Here is a 27,614-nt window from a genome sequence, read left to right as displayed (position 1 = left end):
AGTAAAACTCTCACTCACACTCAAAGTGATGTTCGATTTGTGGGCGAATGGTTAATTTAAGTTTTCTGAATGCAGCTTAATCTCATGAACTCATTGACTGTGGTGGCATTTGTGCAAAATGATATCACGTGGCTCTTACATGTATTGCAGCAGTTACGAGGTGAAATGTCCACTGTGTGTCGCTTAAGGAGAGTTAGCCTAAATGTTCTCCCAAACAGATGAAGTTTTTAAGGTTAATGCTGTATTGAGTTTTAAATCAACAAATCATACCTTCCTACCTTAAACCTAACCAATAATGTCCTGAAAGCAAATGTAATATGAACAACCACAAAACATAATTTTGTGGTGCTTCTATGCCACTTTCGACTCACATGATGACTCACGTGCTCTTCAGGACTCGTACCCTAGTCCTTTGCTTTGCAAGTGCAATGCTCTATCAGTTGATCTACAGGGCAGCTTGATGGCACTTGAACAAGCTTGTAAATGTAGGTGGTTATGTAATGCAAATGCTTAAATATATTGCTAGTAAGAGTATTTTGATGTCGTAAGATAGCACTGTATGAGGAACAGGGCAACAACCAAGTGTTTATGAAATAAATATTGTCGTTTTACTTGTGATTTGTGTGAAAGTGAAAGCGTAGCGCCTTCTAGTGTTTATTTCACCAGGAAAATTCTAAGATAAGTAGAATGAGCCTCGTAAAAATCATTTCGCAAAAATGTTGGCATAGTAACGTGTTTCTATGAGACCTAGTTGTCTGAATGACTCATTAGAGCATTATTTAAAAATAAAACCTTAACCAGTAATCACAACTGACTGAAAAGGTCATGGAAATTAATTGATAAAAAAGTGCGAGAACCCTGTTTGTCCTCATCTATGTGGGTGTTCTTGAAGCTGTGCCAGATTATACCGAGATCAAACTTGACGTTGTACGATCAAACGTATAAGGACACTTGGTACCCAGGACCAACGGTGAGAGAAATGGTAGTTGGTTGAAGTTGAGAATCAATGCAGTTCATGATGGTCTTTTTTAAACGTGGGGGCTTTAGACCAATGTCCGTTAGGGCACTGTGTTCCCAACCAGCTTTTCCCCCTACTGCTATTGGCAGACTTTGCCCTCTCCAGTGTTGGGGGCTGTTTGAAAGTTAGTGAACGTTAACAGACCAGTGCAGAGGGGAATGAGTGAGATGTGTTTCCTTTTATTCCTTTACATGTGGTTGAAGTTTTCATTGTGGTATTATGCTATATATATAAGTCTGAAGTTCCAGTGTTTTTCGGGGATGCTGGTCAATGTGTGAAAATTCCAGTTGTATTTTATTAAAATGCTGAGTTTGCATTTTGCTGATCTGTCTTTTTATCTTTCTAATGTTCCTCATTGTTTCCTTAGAGCAGGGGTGTCAAACTCAGTTCCTGGAGGGCCGCAGCCCTGCAGAGTTTAGTTCCAGCCCTGTTCCAAAATGCCTCCTTGTAATCTTCAAGCACTCCTGAAGACCTTGATTAGCTGCTTCAGGTGTGTTTAATTTGGGTTGGAGCTAAACTCTGCTGGACTGTGGCCCTCCAGGAACCGAGTTTGACACCCCTGCCTTAGAGCATTAGACTCCATATGTCCAATGAAGTCCTTATGGACTTCTGTGTTGATTCAAAGTCAGTGTTTACATTTGGCAAGCTAGAAAATCCATCAAGCTCTGCTAGATCTGGTAATGTATTTTGTCTGCTGTGGCTGAGATGTTATTGGTTGCCTGGTGTGGAAGTGGTTCACGTCTTTGTAGCGCAGTATATAAACTCTGTTTTGTTTTATAACACTGCCGTCAGCTGGTGTTGTTTAGTCTTTCTAGTTTACGTTAACGTAACTCCTCAGGGATGTTGGGTTTAGACACACCTGCTTTCCCTACAATAAAAAGTTTAAGCTCTGTAGGGTCTGATATTTAGCTAATAGTTTGTACAGATTCTAAGTGATGCACTGCAAAAACTGCATTGATTAATTATCTATTATCTAAGAATTAATTTGAGTGAATGATAAAGGCATCCACACACTATATCAAATGTAGCCTTGTCAAACTTGTTTAAGGCAACATTCCAACTCCCAAAATCCTGAATCACATACTGTTTGGGATCGTGTAAACAGATCTGTTAGTGTCGTTTTCCACTTGATGGTTCCCTAAATTTGTCTAAAGTATGGTGTAATATTTATAACGGTAGTGTTTTGTCATATTATTTATACGACTGTAAATAGAAGGTTTAAAATATTCCAGTACTGTCTGGTGTTGGAGTGCAGTGTTATCTACTAACCATCTGATTGGGGCATCTATTTAATCTGATGAGCTTTAATTGGTCTGTGTCGGCCAGCGGTTCCTTACTGTCTGCATTCTTTTCTATCTTCTGTGTCGGTCATGTCTTCGGGCAAAAAGGCCAAACTTCCAAAGCTTAGCACTCAGGTCATGATCCTTGAGGTTTGGTTTTGAAAAAAACAAATTTTTAATATTTTAATATAAAATGGAGATTATAATAAGTACATGAAAGCAATGTAATCACTATCATCGCAAATACTCTGTAGAAACTTTACTCAGAATATATATATATATATATATATATATATATATTTTTTTTTTTTTTTTTTTTTTTTTTTTGTGACTTACTGTTTACCCGTCTTGTTCTAATGCTCTTTAATGTGTAACGGTACTCTTGTTTGTATATATTCTTGCATTCATCTAATAACAAAACATACTTACACTCTGTAAAGTGTTCCCTTCTCACATACATCCTGTTTAAAATAATAAATCAACATTACACCATTTTTATTTACACCATCATCCACCATCACCCTGAGTAATGATCGTACGGTGAGGTAGGTCTGTTTAGATTAAGTATTTGAGAAGAATTGTACATAAAATAGTCCATAATAATTCTGTGCTGTGGGCGCTGTCGTTGAAACAGACTGCAATGGAAGTTGTTTTACGCTACTAAGCGATGCTTCCGCTCTGCAAATGCGGAAGAGTGATAAAGGCCTATTATGAATATTTGTAAGTTTAACCTCTAATCCAAACCTTAACCTAACCATAAAGTCGAACTCCTTACCGAAGCTCTAAACCTAACCATGATGTTAATAGTAAAAACATTTTGTGTACCACGGAACAAAGAAAACATCTGGGTTTGGAACAAAACGAGGGAAGCTTATTAAAATCATTCACGTACATCAGTCATTTGTATTGCATAAATAATGTTGAACAAGTAACAATTTTTTCATTGAAGTTTCCTCTCAAAATAAAGTGTTGGATAGGAGGCTAGCTAAAATTGTATGCCTGTATTGAATCAATTTTAAATTCCGTTTGTTGATTAGTTGTTCTTTATGGGAATAAATGTTGTAGCTATTCATGTGAGCCAAGTCTTACGATTTTGTGTGAATTATTACGAGTTGTCATGAAACTATGTTGGAAAAATGTCAAAATTTACATTGGAGCTTGTGTGAACACCACAGGAAAAAACAAACAAACCAAGGAACACAGTATAAATAAATAGTATTGCATCATATTAGTAATTAACAAAACATATCAGAGTCAGACAAAATTTACATACTGGCGCATCCAAGTTAATCATGAAAAAGAATGATGTTGACCTGTAAAATAGTCTTGAACCTATTTTAAAGTCTTTTATTTAATTGCCTTTGTTTATCAAACTACTGGTTATAACACAATAGGCTGTAGAAAATGAGTCTTACATTTATCCGTAAGTTGTCTGTTCCATAGTTTGTTTTCTTATAGTGCTAGTTCAGATTGTCATATTGTTTGTAGCCCCTCCAGACCCCCTTTTTCCCCATCTGTCTCTCATGTGAAAATTACGTAACTGCCTCCTCCCACTGTAATAGATCGGTTTGCAGTGATGCCTCTCTGGTTCTGCCTCAGCAGCATCCTGAGCTGCAGTGCTAGCACCTGATAATGCTTATTCAGCATCAGAGTCCAAGGTCACTCCATTCATTACTGGCTCAGCTGGAGACTCTTCACACATACAGCCGTTTCAAAAAGGAATTTATCCGAAAAGGAAAAATTAATGAGAATAAGTGTTCTAGAGCAGGGGTTATCAAACTTTCCCCATTGCCCGAGGATCTCTCATTCATAAAATATAAAGGTTAAGGTACAAAATATTAAGTGTTGTTTCCAAAATTAAATAATTGGCTTTTACAACAAAGTTGTAAAATTAGAAATAACTTGGAAATTATACAGAAAAGTTAATATTTTACATTTTCAGATTGACCCCATTCACTTCCATTGTAAATCCCGCACTGTAACCCAGATTTTTTTTTTTTTGACAAGTCCAAATTAGTTTTTGCGGTAATCAACATCATGCCACAAATGCTGTCAGTTGAGCTTAACATGTATTGAATCGAGAATATTCCTTAAATTCCCAGACATAAACAAAAAGTGTACCCAGACATTATCTCCAGATATAATTCCAATTTATGACCAGGGGTTAAAATCAACTCTGTGTCAACTCAGAATGTGTTCCACTATGTAAGAGCATAGAATGACACCGTTTTAAGCACACACACGCTCCGCTGCCTTCTTGAAGCAGTTCAACCAGTGGGAAGAATGTGTAACGCCCCATCCATACCCGCTCTTAGGGTTCCGCCACTGCAAATATCTTACAATGTTATGTTGTGTGAATTTTAAAGGCTAATTCTGGGTTCCATTCAACTCAGAAAGACCTGAGTTTCAAGAACTGAGACTTCGCTTACAAAAAAATCTAGTGTTGCCTGAAACTTGCTGCAAATTTGTCACTCATTCGTCAAACTCTTCATTGTCACCAAAGGTTTGCTGCAGGTTCATCACTTCTGTTGAACTGCAAACATTTGTGACAAAACTGGCTAAAATGCAAAGTATGCAGACAGAGGGGGCCTGGGTAGCTCAGCAAGTATTGACGCTGACTACCACCCCTGGAGTCGCGAGTTAGAGTCCAGGGTGTGCAGAGGTCTCCAAAGCAACCAAATTGGCCAGGTTGCTAATGAGGGTAGAGTCACATGGGGTAACCTCCTCATGGTCACTATAATGTGGTTCTTGCTCTCGGTGGGGCACGTGGTGAGTTGTGCGTGGATGCCGCGGAGAATAGCATGAGCCTCCACGCGCTATTTCTCCGCAGTAACGCGCTCAACAAGCCAGGTGATAAGATGCATGGATTGACGGTCTCAGACGCAGAGTCAACTGAGATTCATCCTCCGCCACCCAGTTTGAGGCGAGTCACTATGCCACCACGAGGACCTAGAGCACATTGGGAATTGAGCATTCCAAACTGCAGAGAAAACGGGAGAAAAAAAAAAGGTATGCAGACAGAAAGGCATTCGATTTTTTTGTGGCCAAAAAAAACCTAACCTAAATGTTCAGTGCTTCCTATTGGCTACACAGAGGCTCTAGTCATTCTGGTGTTGTGGATTTAATATCCCAGGGATGATACAAATGGGCTTTACAGAGGTCTAGCTTTCTTCGAAATGCTCTCCCTTCCTACCGCAACTAAGCTGCTTACAGGATAACAATTTCAATTACACATTATGAAATGAGCCTCACACCTGAGCTGAGCTGCTGTTTACATTTCTGCAGCCAATTAAGACGCTGAGTCTGTCAAATTACAATATACCTGTTTGTTTTGGGGTTTTTATTCTAGAAGATTCTCAATCCCAATTCGTTCCAAGGCAGTGTTTTCATTGAGTTACAGTAAGCACTCATTGCGGCAGTGAGAGACTTGTTAAATTAGGATTAAAAAATTGCTGAATGACTTTTCTGTTGCTTGTTCAGCTCAGAAAATGCTGGCTTGATGGAGATGTTTTTGTAAACACAGAAAAATGTTCTTTAGCATGATAGTGGAAGACCTGTTAGAGCAGAATCAGGGTAGTGTTCAGGAAAAGCAGGAAATATAATATATATATATATATATAGATAGATAGATAGATAGATAGCAGGGATAGTCAACTGGCCGCCTGCAGGCCAAATTCGGCCCGCCAATCATCTTTGTCTGGTCCAACTGATTTTTCATCAAACTGTCTCGCTGTCTGAATTACCAGAGCGTTCTCTGTGCAAAACTCAGCGTTTATAGGCGTGAGCCACAGCAATCATTGGTGAGTTTACAGCATTCAGCCGTCATCAGTTGTGTGGACCGGAGTGCTTGTTTAAGCTTTTCTGGTGATAGTTTAGTTACACTGCTTTGCTAAACATGGATCACACCGTTTAGGTGAGCATTTGATAGCATCTTTTTCAATCAAATGTATTTATGTAAATTGCTTAGATGTGTGGAGTGCGGTCAGATCTACAGATGTAAAAAATGATCACCGCAGTTGTGACAGAATTGTTGTCAGCACAGATGCACATTAAGCAACAAAAGAGAGATCGATTATGAAAACTGAACGTTCAAAGAAAATGTGCTAAAAAGTTTGCTTTTATTCACTTCTTGAAGTGTCTCATCTGTTTACGGTCTGTAGGGCTTGGAAAAAATTATAATGTGAAACTGAACCTGCAGATATCCTGATTATACAGCTGTGAGTCAGCCCTCTCAATCACGAACAGCATCAACTCAGCTTGTTTTTCTTTTGCCAATGATTAACTGCACACAAATCTGGCTCCTGCACTTGCTATTGTGTGCAAATTCACAGTGTTTGCAGGATAAATTTTTTTCCTCACTGAATAGGATGACACTTTATAGAGAAAATGGAAGAATAGACATTTTATCTCTTTTGTTTTTTTTTTTGTTTTTTTTTTTTTTCAAAAAGAAAATTAAATATAAATGCATACACATTACATTTTTATATGACGTTGTTTTCATATGTGGGTTGATATTGTGAGAGGGCTTCAGCAGGTCTAAATGTTTCTCCTTAGTTTTAATAATTTGTAAACAGTAGCCCTAAAATGTTAAAATGATTATGTTTTTTGTTTGTTTGCTTTTTCAAAGTAAAGTTGATCAAAAATTATTTGTTAGGCACCGAGTGTAAGTCATGTTTGTTCTTCAGCCAGATCTTATGAATAAATTTATGGCCAGACCTTATAATTCAATATACAGTATACACTGTGACTATTTTAATATAAATAAATGCACTGTATTAAGTTTTTTTTTTTTTTTAAAGTAACATGTTACTTGCAATGAAAGTGTTAGCTAAGATAACAATGTAAATACAGAATACAGAAAATGTTTTGGCCCCTGCCAAGTTTTCATCTGGATAATCTGGCACCCTCAAGAAAGTAGTTGAAGAGCCCTGAGATATATATATATATATACACATACACACACTGGCAGCCAAAAGTCTGGAATAATGTACAGATTTAGCTGTTTTGCAAGGAAATTGGTACTTTAATTCAAAGTGGCATTCAACTGATCATGAAGTATAGTCAGGGCATTACTGATGTAAAAAACAGCACCATCACTATTTGAAAAAAGTTATTTTTGATCAAATCTAGACAGGCCCCATTTCCAGCAGCCATCACTCCAACACCTTATCCTTGAGTAATCATGCTAAATTGCTAATTTGGTACTAGAAAATCACTTGCCATTATATCAAACACAGTTGAAAGCTATTTGGTTCGTTAAATGAAGCTTAACATTGTCTTTGTGTTTGTTTTTGAGTTGCCACAGTATGCAATAGACTGGCATGTCTTAAGGTCAATATTAGGTCAAAAATGGCAAAAAAAAAAAAAAAAAATTTAAAAACGGCTTTCTCTAGAAACTTGTCAGTCAATCATTGTTTTGAGGAATGAAGGCTATACAATGCTTGAAATTGCCAAAAAACTGAAGATTTCATACAAAGGTGTACACTACAGTCTTCAAAGACAAAGGACAACTGGCTCTAACAAGGACAGAAAGAGATGTGGAAGGCCAGATGTACAACTAAACAAGAGGATAAGTACATCAGAGTCTCTAGTTTGAGAAATAGACGCCTCACATGTCCTCAGCTGACAGCTTCATTGAATTCTACCCGCTCAACACCAGTTTCATGTACAACAGTAAAGAGAAGACTCAGGTGTGCAGGCCTTATGGGAAGAATTGTACAGAAAAAGCCACTTTTGAAACAGAAAAGTGGGCAAAGAAACACAGACATTGGTGAACAGATAATTGGAAAAGAGTGTTATGGATCTTAACCCCATTGAGCTTTTGTGGGATTAGCTTGACTGTAAGGTGCGTGAGAAGTTCCCGAAAAGACAGCCACATCTATGGCAAGTGCTACAGGAAGTGTGGGGTGAAATGTCACCTGAGTATCTGGACAAACTGACAGCTAGAATGCCAAGGATCTGCAAAGCTGTCATTGCTGCACGTGGAGGATTTTTTGATAAACTCTTTGAAGTAGTTTTTTTTTTTCAAATTGTAATAGTAATTTTTCACGTTATTAATATCCTGACTATACATTGTGATCAGTTATTATATAATTATATATTATATATAATTATCTTGATTATTACTTAATGAATTGTCTTTATTTAGGCACATATATTGATATGCAGTTCATTGCAATTAATCGGATTAATTAATCAGTATCTCATCTAATTAATTTGATCAAACATTTTAAGCAATTTACAGCCTGAATAACATTATTTTTCAGTCGGGTTATAAATATTGATGGTGAAAAAAGGCTAGAGGTTTGTCCTGAAGCTCATTTTGCAGGTTTGCGTTCTAGTCACTTGAGCAACTATCAGACAATTTACTTATCACCAATTGACATTTGACCCCTCAAGGTCAGTATATCACACAGTTGCTGTCTGGCTGTGCGTTTCCTTCTTGCACATCCCCCACCATCACATAGGGTGGTGTGAAAAGGGCAACTTGTCCTGCAGCATTTTGTGCAATCTCTCCCTCCCTCTCTGACATGTTTCCTGTACAAACATGGCAGTCCACAAGACAGTGGTCAAGTCGCCTGCATGCACAAAGAATCTCTTTTTGTCTGGCACTTGATAGACCTCCACATACTAACCTCCAAGACTTGGTGACTTTTGTAGAGAATGTTTAGCCGTAGGACTTCTGGTATTCTGTTTAAAAAATATTGAAAAATCTTATCTCTTACCCAAAAGCCATTGAAAATGTTTCTTTTTAAACATTCGTCATTCAGCATGCAGTACATCTATTGGAATGTCCTTGTTTAAGGGCATGTAAAATGCTTACTTAAATAGGTTTAATTGTAAGGCTGAGCAGTATATCAAAATTCACAATATTTGCCGGTCAATTTGCTGGCAGTGTGAAATGAAGCAATGTTGTGAATATTGTGATGATTTTAGTGTGCTTTAGATTTGCCCATTAAGTTCCCAAAGACCATGTCATATTTGGTTGAAAGGATGCCCTGCTGATTGAGGAAAAAAAAAAAAAAAAAAAAAGATCCACCCTTTGGGCATAAATATTGAGGTATAAATCAAATATTGTCCAAAGGCTGAGAAATGTTAAGATCACCCACCCTATTTGATGGTAATCCAGTCTGAGTAATGATGAAGGAATGACCCCTTTTGACAGGTTATTTAGAGACACATTTGTGGTATATGGCTCTTTATTACTGCAAAGTGGTCAAAGTTTTGGAAGAACCATTGTTGATGCACCTCTTTCTGTCTCCAGTAGGGGGCAGTGTGCTTCCTGAAGCACAAAAAAGATGATCACCTCTCCAGCATTTGTTTATATTCTACCTCTTTGTGCCATGGAGTGGAGCTCTTATTCAAAGGTTCACATTTTAACCAATGCAACTTTCCACTACATGATCATTTTGCTTTGTCCTTTCTATCTTTACTCGAACTCATGCCATCCAGTTTGTATAAGTATGTTTTTGTGACTATTCATGCCATATAATTTCTTAGCATAATGTCTATCCACACTGATGAAGACTGTCTGTCATCTTTTATGTCTTTATCCTCCAAACAAAGATCTTGATTAGCTTTTCCTGCCTCAAAATCCAAGGATCAAAGGCTCTGCCTCCATAATTTCCAACTCTCAGCGGCTCTTTCATAAGATGAATAAAGCCAATCCTTTCCACACCTCTATTGCCAAGTCTCAATTGATGTTGCTATGGATTTACAGCTTTATACCATCCTTAAGTCTATAACCCAACTCACTTGAAACTGTATTTCTATAAATCACTGTAACTGATGGTTTTGGTCAAGGTGGGGGAAAACTGGCACGATTAACAATCTGTTTATCACCCCATTGGCTGGCAGTCTGTATTGATCTTTGTTATTTAGTAATATTTATGGAAGTTGATTGCACAACTGCAAGTCACAAATAGTGCTGCAGCAAGGGATGGGTGTTGCTGACTACCTCACGATATGATGCACTTTTACATGCACTTCAAAAAGTTTGAATTCAGTCAGACTAAAACAATAATACATCTCATGTCATGTAAACTTTTTAGTCTGACTGAACTCAAAGGAGGACTAACACACCTAGATAACACATTTGTAGCTCGTCTTCAACAATCCTGTATACATGTTAATTGGACCACAATTGGCATCAGTGTTGTGCACATGCTCCGAAACACAGATTATGCCCAACGTGTATTTAACCCGCCGCATTTGGGGTCCTGCTTCAAATATTAGATTACGCATTGGGTCATGTATAATTGGACAGACAGACTGACTGACTGCAACACAACTACACAAAAACCTGCTGTAGCTTGATTAGAACTGCACGTGCTGACTGGACTGCGATTGAAACTGTGCAAAATGCAAGACACTCACGGGTGAATTCACTAAACAGTTGCACCACTTTTGCGCATGGTATTTCAGCACAAAAACCTGCATCTTATTCACTTACCACCCACAATCTAGTTTACGTAGGCACAGTCAGCTCTAAAATTGCACTGCGCTTGAGGATTTAAATAAAGTCATTGTCATTCCTTTCCGCGCAAATATGCCTCCTTCCTTTTGTAAATTAGGCTCATTACAGATTGTGTTTCATTCACAAAAAGTTGCGCAGCGAAATTTACATTGCACGAGTTCTGCCAGATGAAAGCAGGTGGTAAAATTAATGTTATTTAAAAGAGATGTTTTTGTAAATTTTCTGTCAATCATATCAGTAGTAATTAATCAAATAATGATCAAATGATATAGAAAATTGTTATAATCTAGCATTTATATTCAGATATGCAGTGTAGTCAAGTGCACTTTTGGCATGTTTAAAATACGATTCAGGTGTCTGGATCACAGTGATGTTGTTAGCTGACAGTGGTCTGCTGTATCCTCCACTAATAGCGCTCAGAATCGGACCGCAAGATAGAAATTGTACATGCAAATTGCATTCAGCAGCGATTTTGTGGGCACGTTTGCAGATCAGGCACATTATGCCTGATCTGCATAATTCCTCTAGTGAATCGGGCCCTAAACCAGCTCATTATTCTTCATAGTAAATTCCCCCCTCTGTGAAATGGCGCAGTCAGTTTTAATCTCTCTTGTGCTATTCACTTCACATTTGTCCAGTGTTGCACCTGAGAAATGTCAATTTCAGAGTTTGCAATTATTTAGATGACCTCCTGATTCTTTAGTTGAACTGTAGAAAATGTAAATAAATACACACTGACATTTTTTTCAATGAAATCTCTTTTAATTACCGATTTGTACTGTATCAGCACAGTTCTAGCTAGTTTTAGCTACAACTAACAACTCTTTTGAAAATTGATTAATCTGACGATTAATTTCTTCCAATAATCGATTAATCAGATAAAAAATACATTTAATTGAAAAAGCATATTTTTCAAATGCATTTTCCATTAGGAGACCTCACTGCTGAACTAAATTGGTGTCGTATAAGCATAAATCCATGTGTGTTCTTCATCTCCAAAACAGCTGAAGCAGCTGTGAGTCTTTAGGGTTTGTAGATTTGTTTTCCCCATATACAGAACTGAACAGGAATCCTCCAACCTCAAGAATGCTGCGTGTGTGGTGAGGCCTTCAGAACATGCTACAACATGCATTCAAACTGTCTGCCTTGTTTTCCCTAACACTGTTTCTTTCATTTTCTTTCATGCTGTTGTTTTTTTCCTTTCTGGGCTTTTACCTTTACACGTTAGGGGCTGCTTTCTGTTTTATGGCCCCTGGAAAGTTGTGCAAATTTTTTTTTTCGGTAATAAACAGGCAAAGTGATGTTATACTTGCATAATTTTAAAATAGTCGCTTTCATTATCTGATTTTACACATTCCCAGAATTTTAATGATTCACATATATTTGTTTAAGCTAAAATGAAATGCAATCTTTCAAGCAAGAAAGATATTGAGTGCTCCAGAAAACACAGTATTTTTCCTGAATGTATTTCATCCTTGACTTTTTATCCATCTATCTTGCTTTTGATGCTCCCCGCTGTGTGTTTTCTTAGCCGAGAGCGTAACATGTTGGTGCATGCAGTCGCTTCCCTGCATGAATGCACCATAGGATGCAGGACCAATTTAATAAGGGCCTTCTTCCAAGATATCTTTGGGACAGCAGGTGAGAAGAGTAGATAAGACCTTCACTATATTGGTGTGGCAATTTACTTTTAATCTATTTTACGCACTTTTTATGTGATGATTCATGCTATAAATCCATTTAAAGATAACTTTGTAAAGCTCGTACAGTGGGGTCCAAAAGTCCGAGACCACTATTGAAAATACTTTTTTAATTTGGCATTTTTCTTATTTAAAGCTACACTATGTAAGATTTTTTTTTGTTTTTTTTTTTTTTGTTAGAAATGAACAAAATTTCATTAATGAGAAAGTACACCAATAATCCGTCTTCCAAACCATGCTTTTGCCGTACCCCAATTCACAATGGTAATCCTATAATAATGATTTATATTTTAGAGCTGTCGGAATGGATTTGGCGGGAAATTACATCCGCCAGTCATCTGTGCGTTTTTACATCATGTCCGTAAATAAAGAAAAGAAGGTCCGGAGCTACTACAGCACCTGTATATGTGCGGTGATAGGTAGCTTCAACACTTGAGCAACATTGACCACGGATCATACAAAAAGGCATTCCTCTGGGGAATCACCCGTTTTCAAAATAAAGAAACCTCGAACCGAGAAGAGTCTACAAGCAAAAAGGGAATGCGACAGAGCCCGTAATAATAAAACACGAAACAACGTAGGCTTGGCTTTTTCAGATGTGGCGACAACTCCGAGATCTGAAAGGATTTCAAACCGACACAGAGATGAAGTTTTTCTTGCTCGACAAGAAAGACATTTTATTGGTTCGATAGTTAGCCAGGTAGCTCGCTTAGCAAGGTAGATAGCGTTAGATACTCTAATGGGGCATTTTATTATGGATTGTGGTACTGCAGTGCTTGATTTCATTTTCAAGGAAGGACAATGGGGTAAAACAAAAAAATGCCGTGGCTATTTGCACTGTGTAAAAATCAACAAAAATCATGCTATTTGCTCTCGAGTGCAAATAGTGGCAGATACTCTTACACCCCTGTTTAAATACTAACATACAGTATATTGGCATCACTGCAGCATTTTTATTGTGTTTATTTGGAGTCCCACAGACACCCTACTCCAACCCCTAACCCTACCTTACAAAAATTAACCATGGTTTTACTAGTAAAATCATGGTTACTATTAACTGCTATTAACAGTTAATTACAGTGTTACTGTAGTAACACCATGGTTAGTACATCAGAACTAGTTTCCACCAAAACACATGGTTACTATAATATTACTACAGTAAGACCATGGTCCGGATCAAATGCTTCTCTCAATTCCCGACCTTCACTGTGACTAAATCACTGTGAGGAATCTCTTTTATTTATTACTATAAGTAGTATTATAGGAAATATTAAGAGTAGAGACATGGGAAAAAGTATGTCAAGGGGTGGGATTCGAACCTGGATCACCAGCGTGACAACACATACACATACCATTGTTGCACACAAAGTTACTATGCTGCACATGGGGACACAGTTTGTCATAAAATCCTGTGTTTCCACCAGACTACTGGAGCGAAAATAATCACTTGGTTATCCAATCACTTAATCCACTAAATGTCTAACCCATTAACCAGTTTAATGTCTCTGCCCCATTGTGAAAAATTCAAATATGCCCACCTTCATTTGATCAGCAGTTGACCACAAATAAATCTGTCATGGCTGTCTTGAGTTTGGTCTGAGCAATGGTGGGCGGAGTTAGAGTAAATAGACTCTCCGAAACAAAATTATTTTATGCTGGTAACAATGCAATCTCTAAACTAGTTACTACCTTGGTCTATTTTCCTGCTAGCTAAGAAAATAATAATTTCCACCATTTGACTATGTGATATGACTAGCAATCGTTGTCTAATGTCACCGTTGTCTAACTTTTGTAACGTTATTTATTTTGAAACAGTTGTTTTCAATTAATCAAAACAACAGCGGAAGATATGCTACTTACCTGCTATTAAGATATTTTTCGGATATCTGTCTTTTTCTTCCTCTTGTTATTTATTTATTTATTTTTTGAGAGGAGGGGGTGAGTTTTGTTATCTTTAGTGACGTTCGCTCTGATAAGTTGATCACCTGTAACCATGGTTACACCAATACTCCTCAAACTATCAGATTAATCCACGCTGAAGAGCAGAGCCGAAGCCCAGCTCACGTAAATACCAAAACAGTGTTCCTTCGCAAGGAACTTGTAGTTCTATGCTTCAACCAAAAGTTACATAGAGTAGCTTTAATATACAACCTTTCATTACAAATTACATAATCAGCAAAACAATCTGAGTGAAAAGTTTAATTGAAAAGATGTAAATGAATTTGATATTAATTTGCTAAGTATTTGGTATGTGATACTTTTTTTTTTTTTTTTTGAATTGTACAACTTTGTCTATTTTCAGGATTGAATAAAAACTTTTGGACCCCAGTGTATATATTTTTGTAGTTTTTAAAGTTTTATTTAAAAATGTAGGGCTTTTTTGTCATTGCTGACCAGAACAGGAAAAGACCACTTTTGGGAGTGTTTTTATGAAGGCTTATCTCATGATCAGTATCACAAAAGGCTTTAATTACTTTAAATGCGTGAAGCTCATCAAGGTTGACTGTAGAAAAGCTTAAAGGAATATTCCGGGTTAAAACTCATTTTAACTTGTCCCTCCTTTTCTTTCAAAAGTATAGCCACAAGACAAGAACAATATATGTGTTACATGATTTTAGTGTGATAAAATCACTTTTCAGTGTAAATTTATAGCCAATTTTACAACTTGCCATGATGACAGAATGCCGTAAACTATGTAATCCCGGAAAACAATGAGTGCCTCAATGTGACCCCTATTTCTTTCTTTTCTTTCTTTTTTTTTTTAAGAAAAGGACGGATGAGTCTATAATCTTTTTGTGGTAATCAACAGTATGCCACAAATGCTGTCGATTGAGCTTAATTGATCCGAGAATGAAAGATCCACAAGCTACTTTAAATTGTTAATGTATTAATTTAAAGCCAAGTAGAAGTTTTGAAAAAGGTTCCAGCTGCATTTAAAGCATTTCTCAGATTGCAACATGATTGTGTGCTGGTTTTATGTGTCTCGATCATCTCGCATTGCCCTCGGCACTTCAGCAGAGCTGGATTACTCCATTCGCTGGATGCTTCAGCTCCGAGCTGTGTGTGAAGGGATTTTTTTCTGTTTGCTTTGTCTAACAGGAATGTTCGTTGACTTTCTTACCAAACGAGTCAAGCGAGCCATGTGACCATGTGATTTCGAGCTTGAGCAAAACAGTAATTGTTTTGAACATTGAGGAAAATGTTTTGATAGATAGTTGATGAAATATTTGCCTTCCAACCTTTTTCTTTATCAACATCAAGATTTTAGGTAAATTAAGAAAAAGAAGCAAACATATATAAGCCATACTGCCAGACATGACAACTTCCCAAAGTATTTCATGTCAACTATCCATTTATTGTGTGTTTTTTTTTTTCCGTACCAGGCAGAGTGCACTTATTGGATGCGATTCATATCCATTATGTGAGATGGGCAGTAAACATGAACCATGCTTATGCCATGTCTACTCACTCTAGTATGATGTCACTTTCTCAGACATGATGCCTTGCCCTACAGTACAATTTTGTTCTTTAATTGGTCATTCAACAGAACACGACTAAACACTTAAGACTGAAAGTAAATGGCTACGCAGGAAGTGTGTCCTGGAAATCAATGACTTAATTGTGTTATCAGACACGACAGATGTTGCTGGTATGTCGTTTCAGTTGTCTGGTGAATCAGGTGGTGAGTAAACACCACATGAATAATGTGGGACCAGACTGAGGTTTTGCTTTGGATCGCAAGTCCAGCCCCTCATACGTAATATGTATAGATTGCTGAGATGAAATGCAATTTTTTAACCGTAAGGAACTTTCTAAATTTGGCATTATCAATTGTTCCTGTTTGTTTAGGTGAACAGCTAAAGTTTGAGGACGTCAGAGTACGTCAGACTAACCTTGCTCATTACAACAAATATGTGGTTTTATGATTCACTAGCTTCAATATTTTCCTTTTGTGGAAAGACACAAGATCCCATTTACGAAAGTAGTTAGATTATGTAAATATTAATGTCCTACCATATGTTGTTTGTGACTTTCTAGTGAGATATGAATAAAAACACAGGAATGAAACCAAAATCTTACCAAGATTCCCACGAATAGACTTTCCACTTCATAGTCACCTACAACTTTCTGTTCTGTATTCAATGAAAGTCTAGGGGACAATTGTAATTTTTGGGGGGAATTTCTCTCATGTTAAGTATATTAAAGTTGCCCAGAATCCAATACACTTACAAATGTTTGGATGAGGCCTTGAAATCCTTTGTTTCACTATCGCCAGTCAAAGTGACGTTGAAACATATTCCTCTCAGTGTCTCGGACAGGAATTTGTGTGTATTTTGGCTTCAGGCAAAGTTCAGTGTCAGGCAGAATTGTTTTGTGTTTTTTAACTTTCGAAATACTGCTGAAATCTGTGTAACCCTGATGTGTTTTGTCTTTGCATTAAGAATTGTCCTTTTTTTTAATTTATTTTTTATCTCAAATAATATATATATATATATATATATATATATATATATAAACATAATTGATATTTATGCTAGGTTCTGATTTTTTTTTTAAGTGCATTGTCAAGTTAACAGAATAACTTTTAATTATACTAGCTAAATGTTTCCCCTTAAGCGTAATTGTAAAGGAGTAACATTAATTCGGATGCAGGTTACGCCACACTGACCATAATATGAATCCCACTGACCAAGAGGAACAGCAGAGGAGTAGACGTTCAAACTGCATATCAACCACAACACGCCACGCCCCTTCGTTCTTATGATTGGCGTTAACACTTTGTGCCCCGCCTTTACGCATTTCTGATTGGCTGTCCTGTGGTGGGACTTGTTGCATGAACTTTATTTATTATACACTCACTAGAGAGAGTTTAAAAACATCTGCTGAAGAGAAAGGGAAAGACCGGTCAATTCAAAACTCCCCGGACTGTCAGTCCATCGTTTCTCAGCACTTCGGATATGCACTCACAGAAAACACCTAGAACCGGATTAAGTTGCAAGATGGTTCTTCAGGCTATTGGCAAGGTTTTGAGGTAAAGTAGCATTGTTGTTTTCATTAAATCTGGTAGATTAAACTGGCAGCACCGACATGAACCGAATTCAGAGCTGTATGATAAATGATTTCGCTTTAATAATAAGTTCTATAAATTCGGTGCATTATATAAGCTACATATGTTTATAAACAATTTTGCGATGTTATTGCCGTTACAGTATTTAGTGTGCATTCAGTAGACTTTTAATTGCATTTCATTATTCTCAAATAATGATTATTCCATAAGACAAATGATAAAGCATACTTATAGATGATGTACTTTAATGTAAGCCTAGAATAATGTATATTATAGTATATTATTTTTTAAAGCCATCATCCACGCAAAATGTATTACATAAGTGAAGAACGAACTTAAGTGAGTTATTGTAGCCTATATCTAAATTAAATACTTTTTTTTTTCATTATTAGTGCATGACGCTTTATAATTCAAAGAATGATGTCATTGCCAGTCATTAAAACATTTCCCGCTTAATTCATAAATGTGCATGACACGTCGAGGATTCTCAACCAATCTGACAGTTGTGATCGAATTTATTATTCAATAACATGCACGAACATATATATATTTCGATTACAGTTGTCTGATTGGTTGAGACTGCTGCACGTTTCTCATGCATATTTAGCCTGTGAATAAGTCGGAAACTTTTGTTTGAAAACAAAACAGATAGATTAAACCCTAAAATGACTGCAAAAATGACAATTTAAACAACTTTACTGCTCAAATAATACATGAGTTTTGACAGAATTAATGTAAGTGCTTTTATAAAATTATAAACTTCACATTTCTGCCTTTAAACCCTCCAAAAATTGGCCCCCTTCACTTCCATTGTAAGTGCCTCACTGTAACCTCCAATTTTGCTTTTTTTTTTTTTTTTTTAAAGACGGGACGAGTCCAAATACATTTTTGTGGTAATCAACATTATGCCACAAATGCTGTCGATTGAGCCCGGAATAGTCTTTTAAAAAAATTAACATTTAGGGCATGACCAGAGCACAAGTATTAAAATGAATGGGAGGAATTGGAACACCCAATGTGGCTGATGTAAAAAGGGAAGTCCTGACTTACAGGTAAAAGAGTCAATCACCTTTTAGATACAGACATAGCCTGTCAGTGAACTCGAGAAAATGCATGCTGGACCAGCCTGACAAATAGTGCTTTTTAGCGTGATCTAATCTAAAGAGCACAATTTGTGATACCATTGTTGACAGATTTAAATGCTGATTTGAAATATGTTGTTTGATTATAATCTTGACCAACCATTTTGGAGATTTCTGTCTTTGCACATTCAAGTAAATAGGAACTGTACTTTTATGTCGCTTGTATCCGTAGAAAATAACTGCCCGGGGGTATTACCAAGATGGCTGCCGAGTGGACTTACTTGGCTTGAAAAGGATTTGGTATGACTGGGTGTAATTGATGTTGTATAACAAAACGTCCAAAAATCTTAAAGTAATGTTTACCACAGACCTTATTTTACTCTTAAATCTAATACTGCCATTATAAAATCCCATAGAAAAATACTAAGGGACCCTATGGCTAAAAAATGCTGGGTTTTTGGACCACAATCTGAACAGCTCTATACTGATGAAGTTAAGTGCGATAAGATGCTCTGATCTCCCGCCTTCAAAAACTGTTCATGTATGTGTGGTATTTAGTGTTCATAAATCAACAAAATGTGGTTGACATTTACATTTCACCAAGGTACCATTTGTATGAATCAATAATGATGTCTAACAACAACAATTGTAAAACCCATTTAACCTGAAACAATTGACTTAACAATTAATTTAACTTAAAGCCATTTATTTTTAACAAGGCCCCTCTCCTCACCCACCTATCTTTTTTGATGCTGATGACCTGTGCTTGTGCCGTCCCCTTGGTGCTGTTCCTGTGTTTAACACAATACTGTCATCTCAATGGCTCTTCACACACACTTCATGCCCATGAGAACAAGGAAGTCCAAACTTGGTTAGACAGACATGGCCAAAGACCAGAAGGCACTTGAGAAGATGTGTTCAAAGCTACTGTAGTTGTCCACTGTCCAGTGAGGTTCAAATATATATATTGTTTTTCATTATTTGAATTTTTAGGATCTTTGTATAGAATTTGTATAGAATTTTCAGTCTTCAGATAGTGGACTATGATAGATTTTGGAACTGCCACAAATGGAAAGTTCCCGAGCGAACACAGTTAGTGACTGATGGCGGTAATCTGAAAATAGCCAAATATCAGCCAAATCAATCACTACCAAGTGTTAAATTAAACATTCTGCTTAACGTCTCCAAAGCAAAGAAACTATGCAGATAGAGTCCACTGAAAACACTGAAACCAATTTGTTGACTGCTATTTACTGATCTACAGATTGTAATAATTGTAGTATTGGTATGCATATGGAGGCTTTGAAGTTCCCATGCTTGTTCTCAAGAGTTCTGTTTGAGTCAGTATGATTTACAAATGTTTAGATCTTCCAGCAGATGCTGGAATGAGAATGCACACAACGTGTTGAGCCTCTGGCATAGTTCATCTTGGAGATTCTGAACAGACCCGAGCACTTAATATTTGTCAGATAGAGTGTCAACCAGCTATTTATTTGCTTAATTGTTAAAAGTTCTCTTACTAGTTTCTGTTCTTTATCCATCCCAGTCCTTTGAGGAAAGGCCATAAATATTACAGGTACTGCCATGATCAACACACTCAGAACGTTTACATGCACTGCTATAATTGAGCTACAACTGTTTTAATTTTTTGTGTGTAGCCAAGCTACAGTCTTTATCTATTCGTCAAAGTATACACGACACAATGCGTAATCAAATATTTGAAGGAAGTACGTCAGCTATGGAAGTGCCGATAATATATGTCTCATGTCACCTGTCTTTCAGAATATGAGCACATTACTGAGGCCAATTTTGGTCTGACTAACTTGTTTACGTGCTGAACAAAGTAGAGCTACTATTGCATTATCTAAGCCTGTTAGTTTGACTAAGTAAAAGACTGGTACACTTTTAGTTTAATATCAAACTTTTGAAGTGCATGCAAAAGTACTGACTGTGTTAGACAAACATCTATACTTATGTTTGATGTCTTGGATTCGATTCTGAAGTCATCAGTGTAGTCTTCCATCCTTTGGAAGTGCAGGGGGGGAAAAAAAAGGAAAGGAATATCCAGGAATGGATTCTTGGAATCCTAAAACTTTACGCCAATAATGTTGTTGCGTCAGTACCCCAAATTAGTTGGTATTCAATTCAAAGGAGAAAAAACAAAGTTTGTGCGTCCAGAAATCAGAGCACACATTGTTTTATTTTAGCCTTCCCCAAGTTCAGTAAGTTTCCAGGAAGCGCCGTTTTTACGAAAATTATGCGGCACAGGACAAATTCTCAAGCCTTTTGCTAGTTTATTTTAGGAGAAAGAAAAACTTTCTTGCTGCCAGCAGCCCTCTTGTCACACACACAAACACACCGTGCCTACTCATAAACGTTTCCCGCAGATATCTTTGCCATAAAAGGCATTGTAGTTTTCAGACTCTCAGGTCAAGCCAGACCTGTATCGTCAACACAGCTGGAAACAACATTTGTGTTTGTTCTTGTGTTTGTGTTGTCCAGTATTTATCAAACTCCAAACCTGCGTTTCCCTTCGTTGGTCATTCTATGCTCCAATTTGACACCAATTTTAGAAACAATGTTCTCTTCTGGATCCGTCTCCGTTTTAAGACTGTATTGTGTTGCGAGAGGTAGTATGTCCTTTTAATCAGAGGAGGGATGTTGTTTTGCAAGAAGAAGCTTGTTTGAGCTCTTGTATCCCATCAGATGTGCCGATCCATCAAAGGCTCTGCAAGATGTTCAGATCTTCCAGCTGACTCAAGCCTCAACTTCCATTTCATTCTCTTACCAGCTGGACCTGACAGCTGTCCGCTTGCTGGTTTCAATTGATATTGGCTGATCCTTAAATGTCAATAATGTATACTGATCCTAGATCAGCTGTGCAGGTTCTTCAGTAATACTTTTGGTCAGGTTAAGGAAGATAAGCTGAACCCAGATCAGTTTTAAAGAATAGTGCTAGATTTGTACATTTCGTGAAGAAAATGTGACTCACCACAGTGCTAAAAAGTTGGGGAGGTTGCCAGGGCATTGCTGTGTATGTTCAGTTGCTAAGGTGTTTTGAGTGTTTAGGCCTTATACATTTTCTTTAGATATGCATTGAATAGACACCTTAGCCAAACATTTAAACTCAGTTTTCACTATTCCTGACATTTAATTGTAGAAAACATTCCCTGTCTTAGGTTAGTTAAGATCACTACTTTATTTTAAGAATGTGAAATTTCAGAATAATAGTAGAGAGAATTATTTGTTTCACCTTTTATTTCTTTCATCACATTCCCAGTCGGTCAGAAGTTTATATACACTTTGTTAGTATTTGGTTGCATTGCCTTTAAAACTTGGATCAAATGTTTTGGGTAGCTTTCCACAAGCTTCTCACAATAAGTTGCTGGAATTTTGTCTCATTCCTCTAGACAGAACTGGTGTAACTGAGTCAGGTTTGTAGGCCTCCTTGCTTTTTCGGTTCTGCCCACAAAGTTTCTATCAGATTGAGGTCAGGGCTTTGTGATGGCCACTCCAATACCTTGACTTTGTTGTCCTAAGCCATTTTGCCACAACTATGCTTGAGGTCATTGTCCATTTGAAAGACCCATTTGCGACCAAGCTTTAACTTCCTGGCTGATGTCTTGAGATTTTGCTTCAATATATCCACATAATTTCCTTCCTCATGATGCCATCTATTTTGTGAAGTGCACCAGTTCCTCCTGCACACCCCCACAACATGATGCTGCCACCCCATGCTTCACGGTTGGGATGGTGTTCTTCGGCTTGCAATCCTCACCCTTTTCCCTCCAAACATAACGATGGTCATTATGGCCAAACAGTTAAATTCTTGTTTCATCAGACCAGAGGACATTTCTCCAAAAAGTAAGATCTTTGTCCCCATGTGTACTTGCAAACTGTAGTCTGGCTTTTTTATGGCAGTTTTGAAGCAGTGGCTTCTTCCTTGCTGAGCAGCCTTTAAGGTTATGTCGATATAGGACTCGTTTTACTGTGGATATAGATACTTGTCTACCTGTTTCCTCCAGCATCTTCAAAAGGTCCTTTACCATTGTTCTGGGATTGATTTGCACTTTTCGCACCAAACTACGTTCATCTCTAGGAGACAGAATGCGTCATCTTCCTGAGCGGTATGATGGCTGCGTGGTCCCATGGTATTTACACTTGCATACTATCGTTTGTACAGATGAACGTGGTACCTTATGGCATTTGGAAATTGCTCCCAAATATGAACCAGACTTGTGGAGGTCCACAATGTTTTTTTTTTTTTTTGAGGTATTGGCTGGTTGCTTTTGATTTTCCAATGATGTCAATGAAAGAGGCACTGAGTTTGAAGGTAGGCCTTAAAATACATCCACAGGTACACCTCCAATTCAGAAGCTAATTGTCTAAAGTCTTGACATCATTTTCTGGAATTTTCCAAGCTGCTTAAAAGCACAGTTAACTTAGTGTATGTAAACTTCTGACCCACTTGAATTATGATATAGTCAATTAAAAATGAAACAATCTGTCTGTAAACAATTGTTGGAAAAATTACATGTCATGCACAGAGTAGATGACATGACTTGCCAAAACTATAGTTTGCTAATATTGAATCTGTGGAGTGTTTTAAAAAAAAAAAAAAGAAAAGAAAAAAAAGAAGAAGAGTTTTAATGACTTCAATCTAAGTGTATGTAAACTTCTGACTTCAACTATATGTAAAGCTGTGGTCACACTAAACTTTGAGCATGCAAAATTATTTTGGACATCGCAATGGACAGGATATGATGGCACACTCGAGGGTTTCTGGTTTTAATAAATGTTACAAGCTATCCATCTATCAAGACTGTCTTCTCACTTTTCTGCAACAATAAAACCATGCAGCTTTGTTATTTGCAATCGTTGTATTGAGCCATGTGGTCTGAATTCACAGCCGAATGCAAAATGTCTTTGCACAAGCGTGTGTTTCCAGTCTCTCGCAGTCGTATGGGAGTGAATGGAGCATGAAGTGTTGTGGATTTCATCAGTGCAATAATGCTCTTGATTAGAGTTTGTGTAGAGTAGAACTTGCTTGCAAGCCATAGTGATTTGCAAGTCAGATTTGCAAGTGAATCCTTCTTTTGAGTCGGTTCTTCTCAGTTATTTCTTCAATGGTTCACAAATTGGTCTGAATGATTTGTTAGTGAATCAGTCTAAAATCACAATTATTATGAAAAAGGGATTTCAAGATTTCATAAAAGTCTGGAAAAGTCAAATTATTGGTCAAAAAGGGAAGGACCCCTGTCTAGGGGGTGTAACAGTTCAAATTTCTCACGGTTCGGTTTGTATCACAGTTTTAGGGTCACGGTTTCTGTACGGTTCGATATTTGCAATATTCAGCAAAAAAAAATATTACTGCCAAATCTAAAGTAAGAATACACTATGTGGTAAATGTGTCAACAGGTTTGCCCTTACAAAAATCATGGTTTTACTACAGTAACCATAGTTTAATCATGGTATTATTTGTAGTAAAATAATTGTAACCACAAAATCAACTTGGTTATTGTCATGGTTATATGGAAACTACTTGTATAACTGTTGTAAAACCAGTTGTATCAAAACCATAATTTCTGATAAAAACAAAACAAAAACAAAACATGGTGACAGCAGTCATTGTTATTACAATCATGATTACTACAGTATTACTATAGGAAAACCATGGTTCATTTTCTTAGGGACCTTAACTTAAAAAAAAAAAAAAAATAATAATAATAATTTTCTCTCAGTACTAAATCAACATTTTAACTCAATACCTGCATTATTACGCTGCATGCATCAACATAAAGTGCATTTCAAACTCAACTCATATTCAACATTTGGAAGCTGTACATCACTATAGAAGGAACGTTGTTATTAAAATGGATAGGAGAAGGACTGTCGTAATGGGACTCGAGTGTTTTAATCATGTGCTAAAATCCAACATCCTTATCACCGCAGTAGGGCAAAATAACTTTGGCAATGAACACCCCAAGCGCTTTAGTTGTTGTGTCATGCCCGAATTAGCACTGAGTGCCTGCTAAAGAAGGGAAGGGAGTGTGTGCAGTTTCGGGCTCACCTGCGGCTCAGTGCACGCCGTGCGCTTTCCCTGGGTGATGTCGGCGTAAATAACTAATCATATATCAATGCATTACCAGTATAATACGACACTCGCATCGAGCGATATCTGAAAACAGTACCTGTTTTGTTAATGTTTTTGACCATCGCTGTTGTAATATATACATATAGTATATATGTATATATGTTTAAATTCACTTGTTTGTATGTATGCATTCATTGGTTGCATTCTCTTTGCACTGGAAGCTTCTGTCACCATTCTGCTTCTGTAAAGCTCATTCTGATTCTGTAATTGACAGCAAATAGAAAACTTTCCAGACGGGAGAACACATGGGGCTTCTCTGTCAATGGCTTGTTTTCTCCACTTGCCATTTTCAACTACACACAGCAATATGTGCAGAACTATGATATCATCAAGTTGACCCACATGAAACACAGGCAGAGCGTATCCATACAGATCCATTCAGGTGCATTAGCGGAGGTTGTAACTGTGCGTGTCTGTTGGACGCTTAGTTTTCTTTGCCAAACCTTGTGCTCCAGATGTGTCATTAAACTTGAGGTGAACTGCGGTGCCAGTTCTTACCAAACAGTGGGTGGTGAACCGTGCGGTTAGTTTTTTACTGAGAACCATTACACCCCTAAAAAAGTCGCTGAGAAATGTAACAGTGCAAAAGCACAATTTGAGGTATCATTTATGTCCTTAGCACAAAACAGTGTGGGACAAGTTTAATACGGAAAAGAGTTAGGGGTTTGTTTTGTTCAAATACATGAATAAAAACACATTCAAATCAACAACAAAATCAGACTACCACTGTTCCAATTTCAATATTGAGGTAGTTCGTTATTATGGCATCTGTGGACAATTTTCCATTGTTGTAAGAGGACCAAGCAATACCCGCAAAAAGGATCCTCTTTTTTTGTTCTGTGTCGTTATTTCCTTCATATTTTGGATTCATGTTTTTCTTTCGGTATCTATGACCCCTATAAAAATTAACCTGGCTGTGAATTGCTTCATAGTGTGAATTCCCACTGTAATTTATCTTTGTTTCTTTCCTGTTATACACATAACACTAATGCTACATGGTAAACAGAACGACTTCCGAATAAAGTTGAAGTTTACCAGCCTTCCCATAATCTAGTGATGTTTATCTGACCATGCTCCATGATTGTAGACCTTTGAATTCATTAAACTTGAGACCTTAGGTGGGTGATATGAACTTTCCCACTCAGAAGCAATTCAATGGGGCATGAATCACGCCAATCCCACCAAGTCATTCCTATGTGTTGGCTTCAATTTAAAAGAGGTGTTTATGGACTTTTGAGTCTGAGATCGGCTAGGTTTTCTTCCTGGTCCTGTGGTAGACTATTGTGTGTGAAGAAGAGGAAATTGTGAAGATGGTCAGACACTTGAGGCTGGGAATGAGTTGTTTACAATGTTAAGTGAGTTGAACAGGAAATCAAGTTGGTGGATGAGCAGTAAATTCAGGGAATTTAAGTTTCTTTTCTGAAGCAAAACAAAACAGTTGTAAGGCTGTAAGAAAGAAAAGAGTTCAAATGAGCAATCCGTGTTGATACATTCTTTGTTGAAGTGCATCATTTGTTCTACTGTTCTGTCACTTAAACATAAACCAGTGGTTAATATAAACCAAAGAAGAAGCAAATGGAGTGCAAGGAAAGGATGTAAATTCTTTATAACCTGTCTTCACCTGTACTCTTGTTATAAGCTGTTTAATGCCCCCCGTAACCTTTGTCCCAGCCAGCTGCGGGAGCTACCACGGCTGTGCAATTCTGGCATTTACATGTTAAAACTAGCACTGGAATTAAAAGTCAGTTTTGACACCTCCACTTTAAACTGACGAGAAATTTGGGTTACTCCAAAGAAGTAGAGATGTAGGGGTTTAGGACCCGTTCTCTCAAATCTTTTGAAAATGTGTTACATTTCTTGAGGAGCCTTATATTACAACAACTTTGAAAGTGATTGTTGTTTTTTCAATGTACTTCTATTCTAGTTTAAAATACGAAGAGAGCTGTATTGGTCTGTTTACACCAAACATGCTTTTTGCATCCATCTGTGCTGTTATTTTATTGTTTTTCTAAGTAAATGAGAGCTAGACAGATTTCTTCGACCACTGCACCATGCCAGATTGTTTTTTCAGGGTCTCATGCAAGAGCTGAATCTGTCAGAATTGTTTTTAATAGTTTTCTATGTAACCATGAGCTTTTTCCAGTGTCTCGTGCAAAAGTGCCACGTTTTTAAGATACCATGTCAATTTAAAAGAACTACCAACCTTTAAAAAACACATCTCCAGACACCTGCATTGTGTTCCATTTCATTGCACTGCATCTAGCTTTTTTAACGCGAGAATGTATTCGGTCTGAACGGCCCCTTAGTAAGTCATTGGGAGGTTAACTTCCTGAATAGTTTAAACACTGGTGCTTTCACATTAAACATTGAGGTATTCTATGTTTAAGCAGCCTGACATTGCAACACTGGCTAAACCAATGGTTATGTCTAGATCAGTGATTCCCAACCGAGAATACGCGTACCAAAGGGGACATGAGAAGGTTCCAGCGGGTACTCAAAGAATTTGATTTTGCTTTGTTTAACCTTTGAAACAACTTTGAATATAAATAATAGATATTAGGGCTGGGTAAAGATGTAGATTTCTGAATTAATTAATCTCTATGTCTATTCTTAAAATTCGAAAATCAATCTTGTATCATGCAAGATGAGATCCATGTAATCCATTTGTCCTTGACAATGTCTCTTTTAATATCCTCTCTGTCCTCTACAGTCAGTTGTTGATCAAAACGACAAAAAGAAACATTTAATTCTAATAAAGAAGCCGTGCGACTTCACTCGCGTTAATATGTGCTCAGCAGGAAGTCTTTATAAGACAGTACCGTTTTAGCTCTTGTTC

The 27,614-nt window shown here is 37.2% G+C and overlaps 1 protein-coding gene across 4 annotated transcripts in view; it reads left to right on the top strand.

The window, feature by feature from the left end:
- LOC127437721 (MOB kinase activator 2-like) overlaps positions 1–27,614 on the top strand; it is a 71,525-nt gene that overhangs the window by 33,982 nt on the left and 9,929 nt on the right. The window contains exon 1 of one of the 4 annotated variants that reach the window (XM_051692820.1): positions 17,365–17,506. The exons of the other annotated variants lie outside the window; for them this stretch is intronic. Coding sequence (XP_051548780.1) covers positions 17,433–17,506 — 74 coding nt within the window. The 5' untranslated portion in view covers positions 17,365–17,432. Of the gene's footprint in view, positions 1–17,364; positions 17,507–27,614 lie in introns of those variants that run through there. 4 annotated transcript variants of the gene reach the window in all.

This window comes from Myxocyprinus asiaticus, chromosome 48 (assembly GCF_019703515.2).
Source record: "Myxocyprinus asiaticus isolate MX2 ecotype Aquarium Trade chromosome 48, UBuf_Myxa_2, whole genome shotgun sequence".
Lineage (NCBI taxonomy): Eukaryota > Metazoa > Chordata > Actinopteri > Cypriniformes > Catostomidae > Myxocyprinus > Myxocyprinus asiaticus.
The sequence above is the reverse complement of the archived record's forward strand: the minus strand, read 5'-3'. Positions and strand labels throughout refer to the sequence as shown.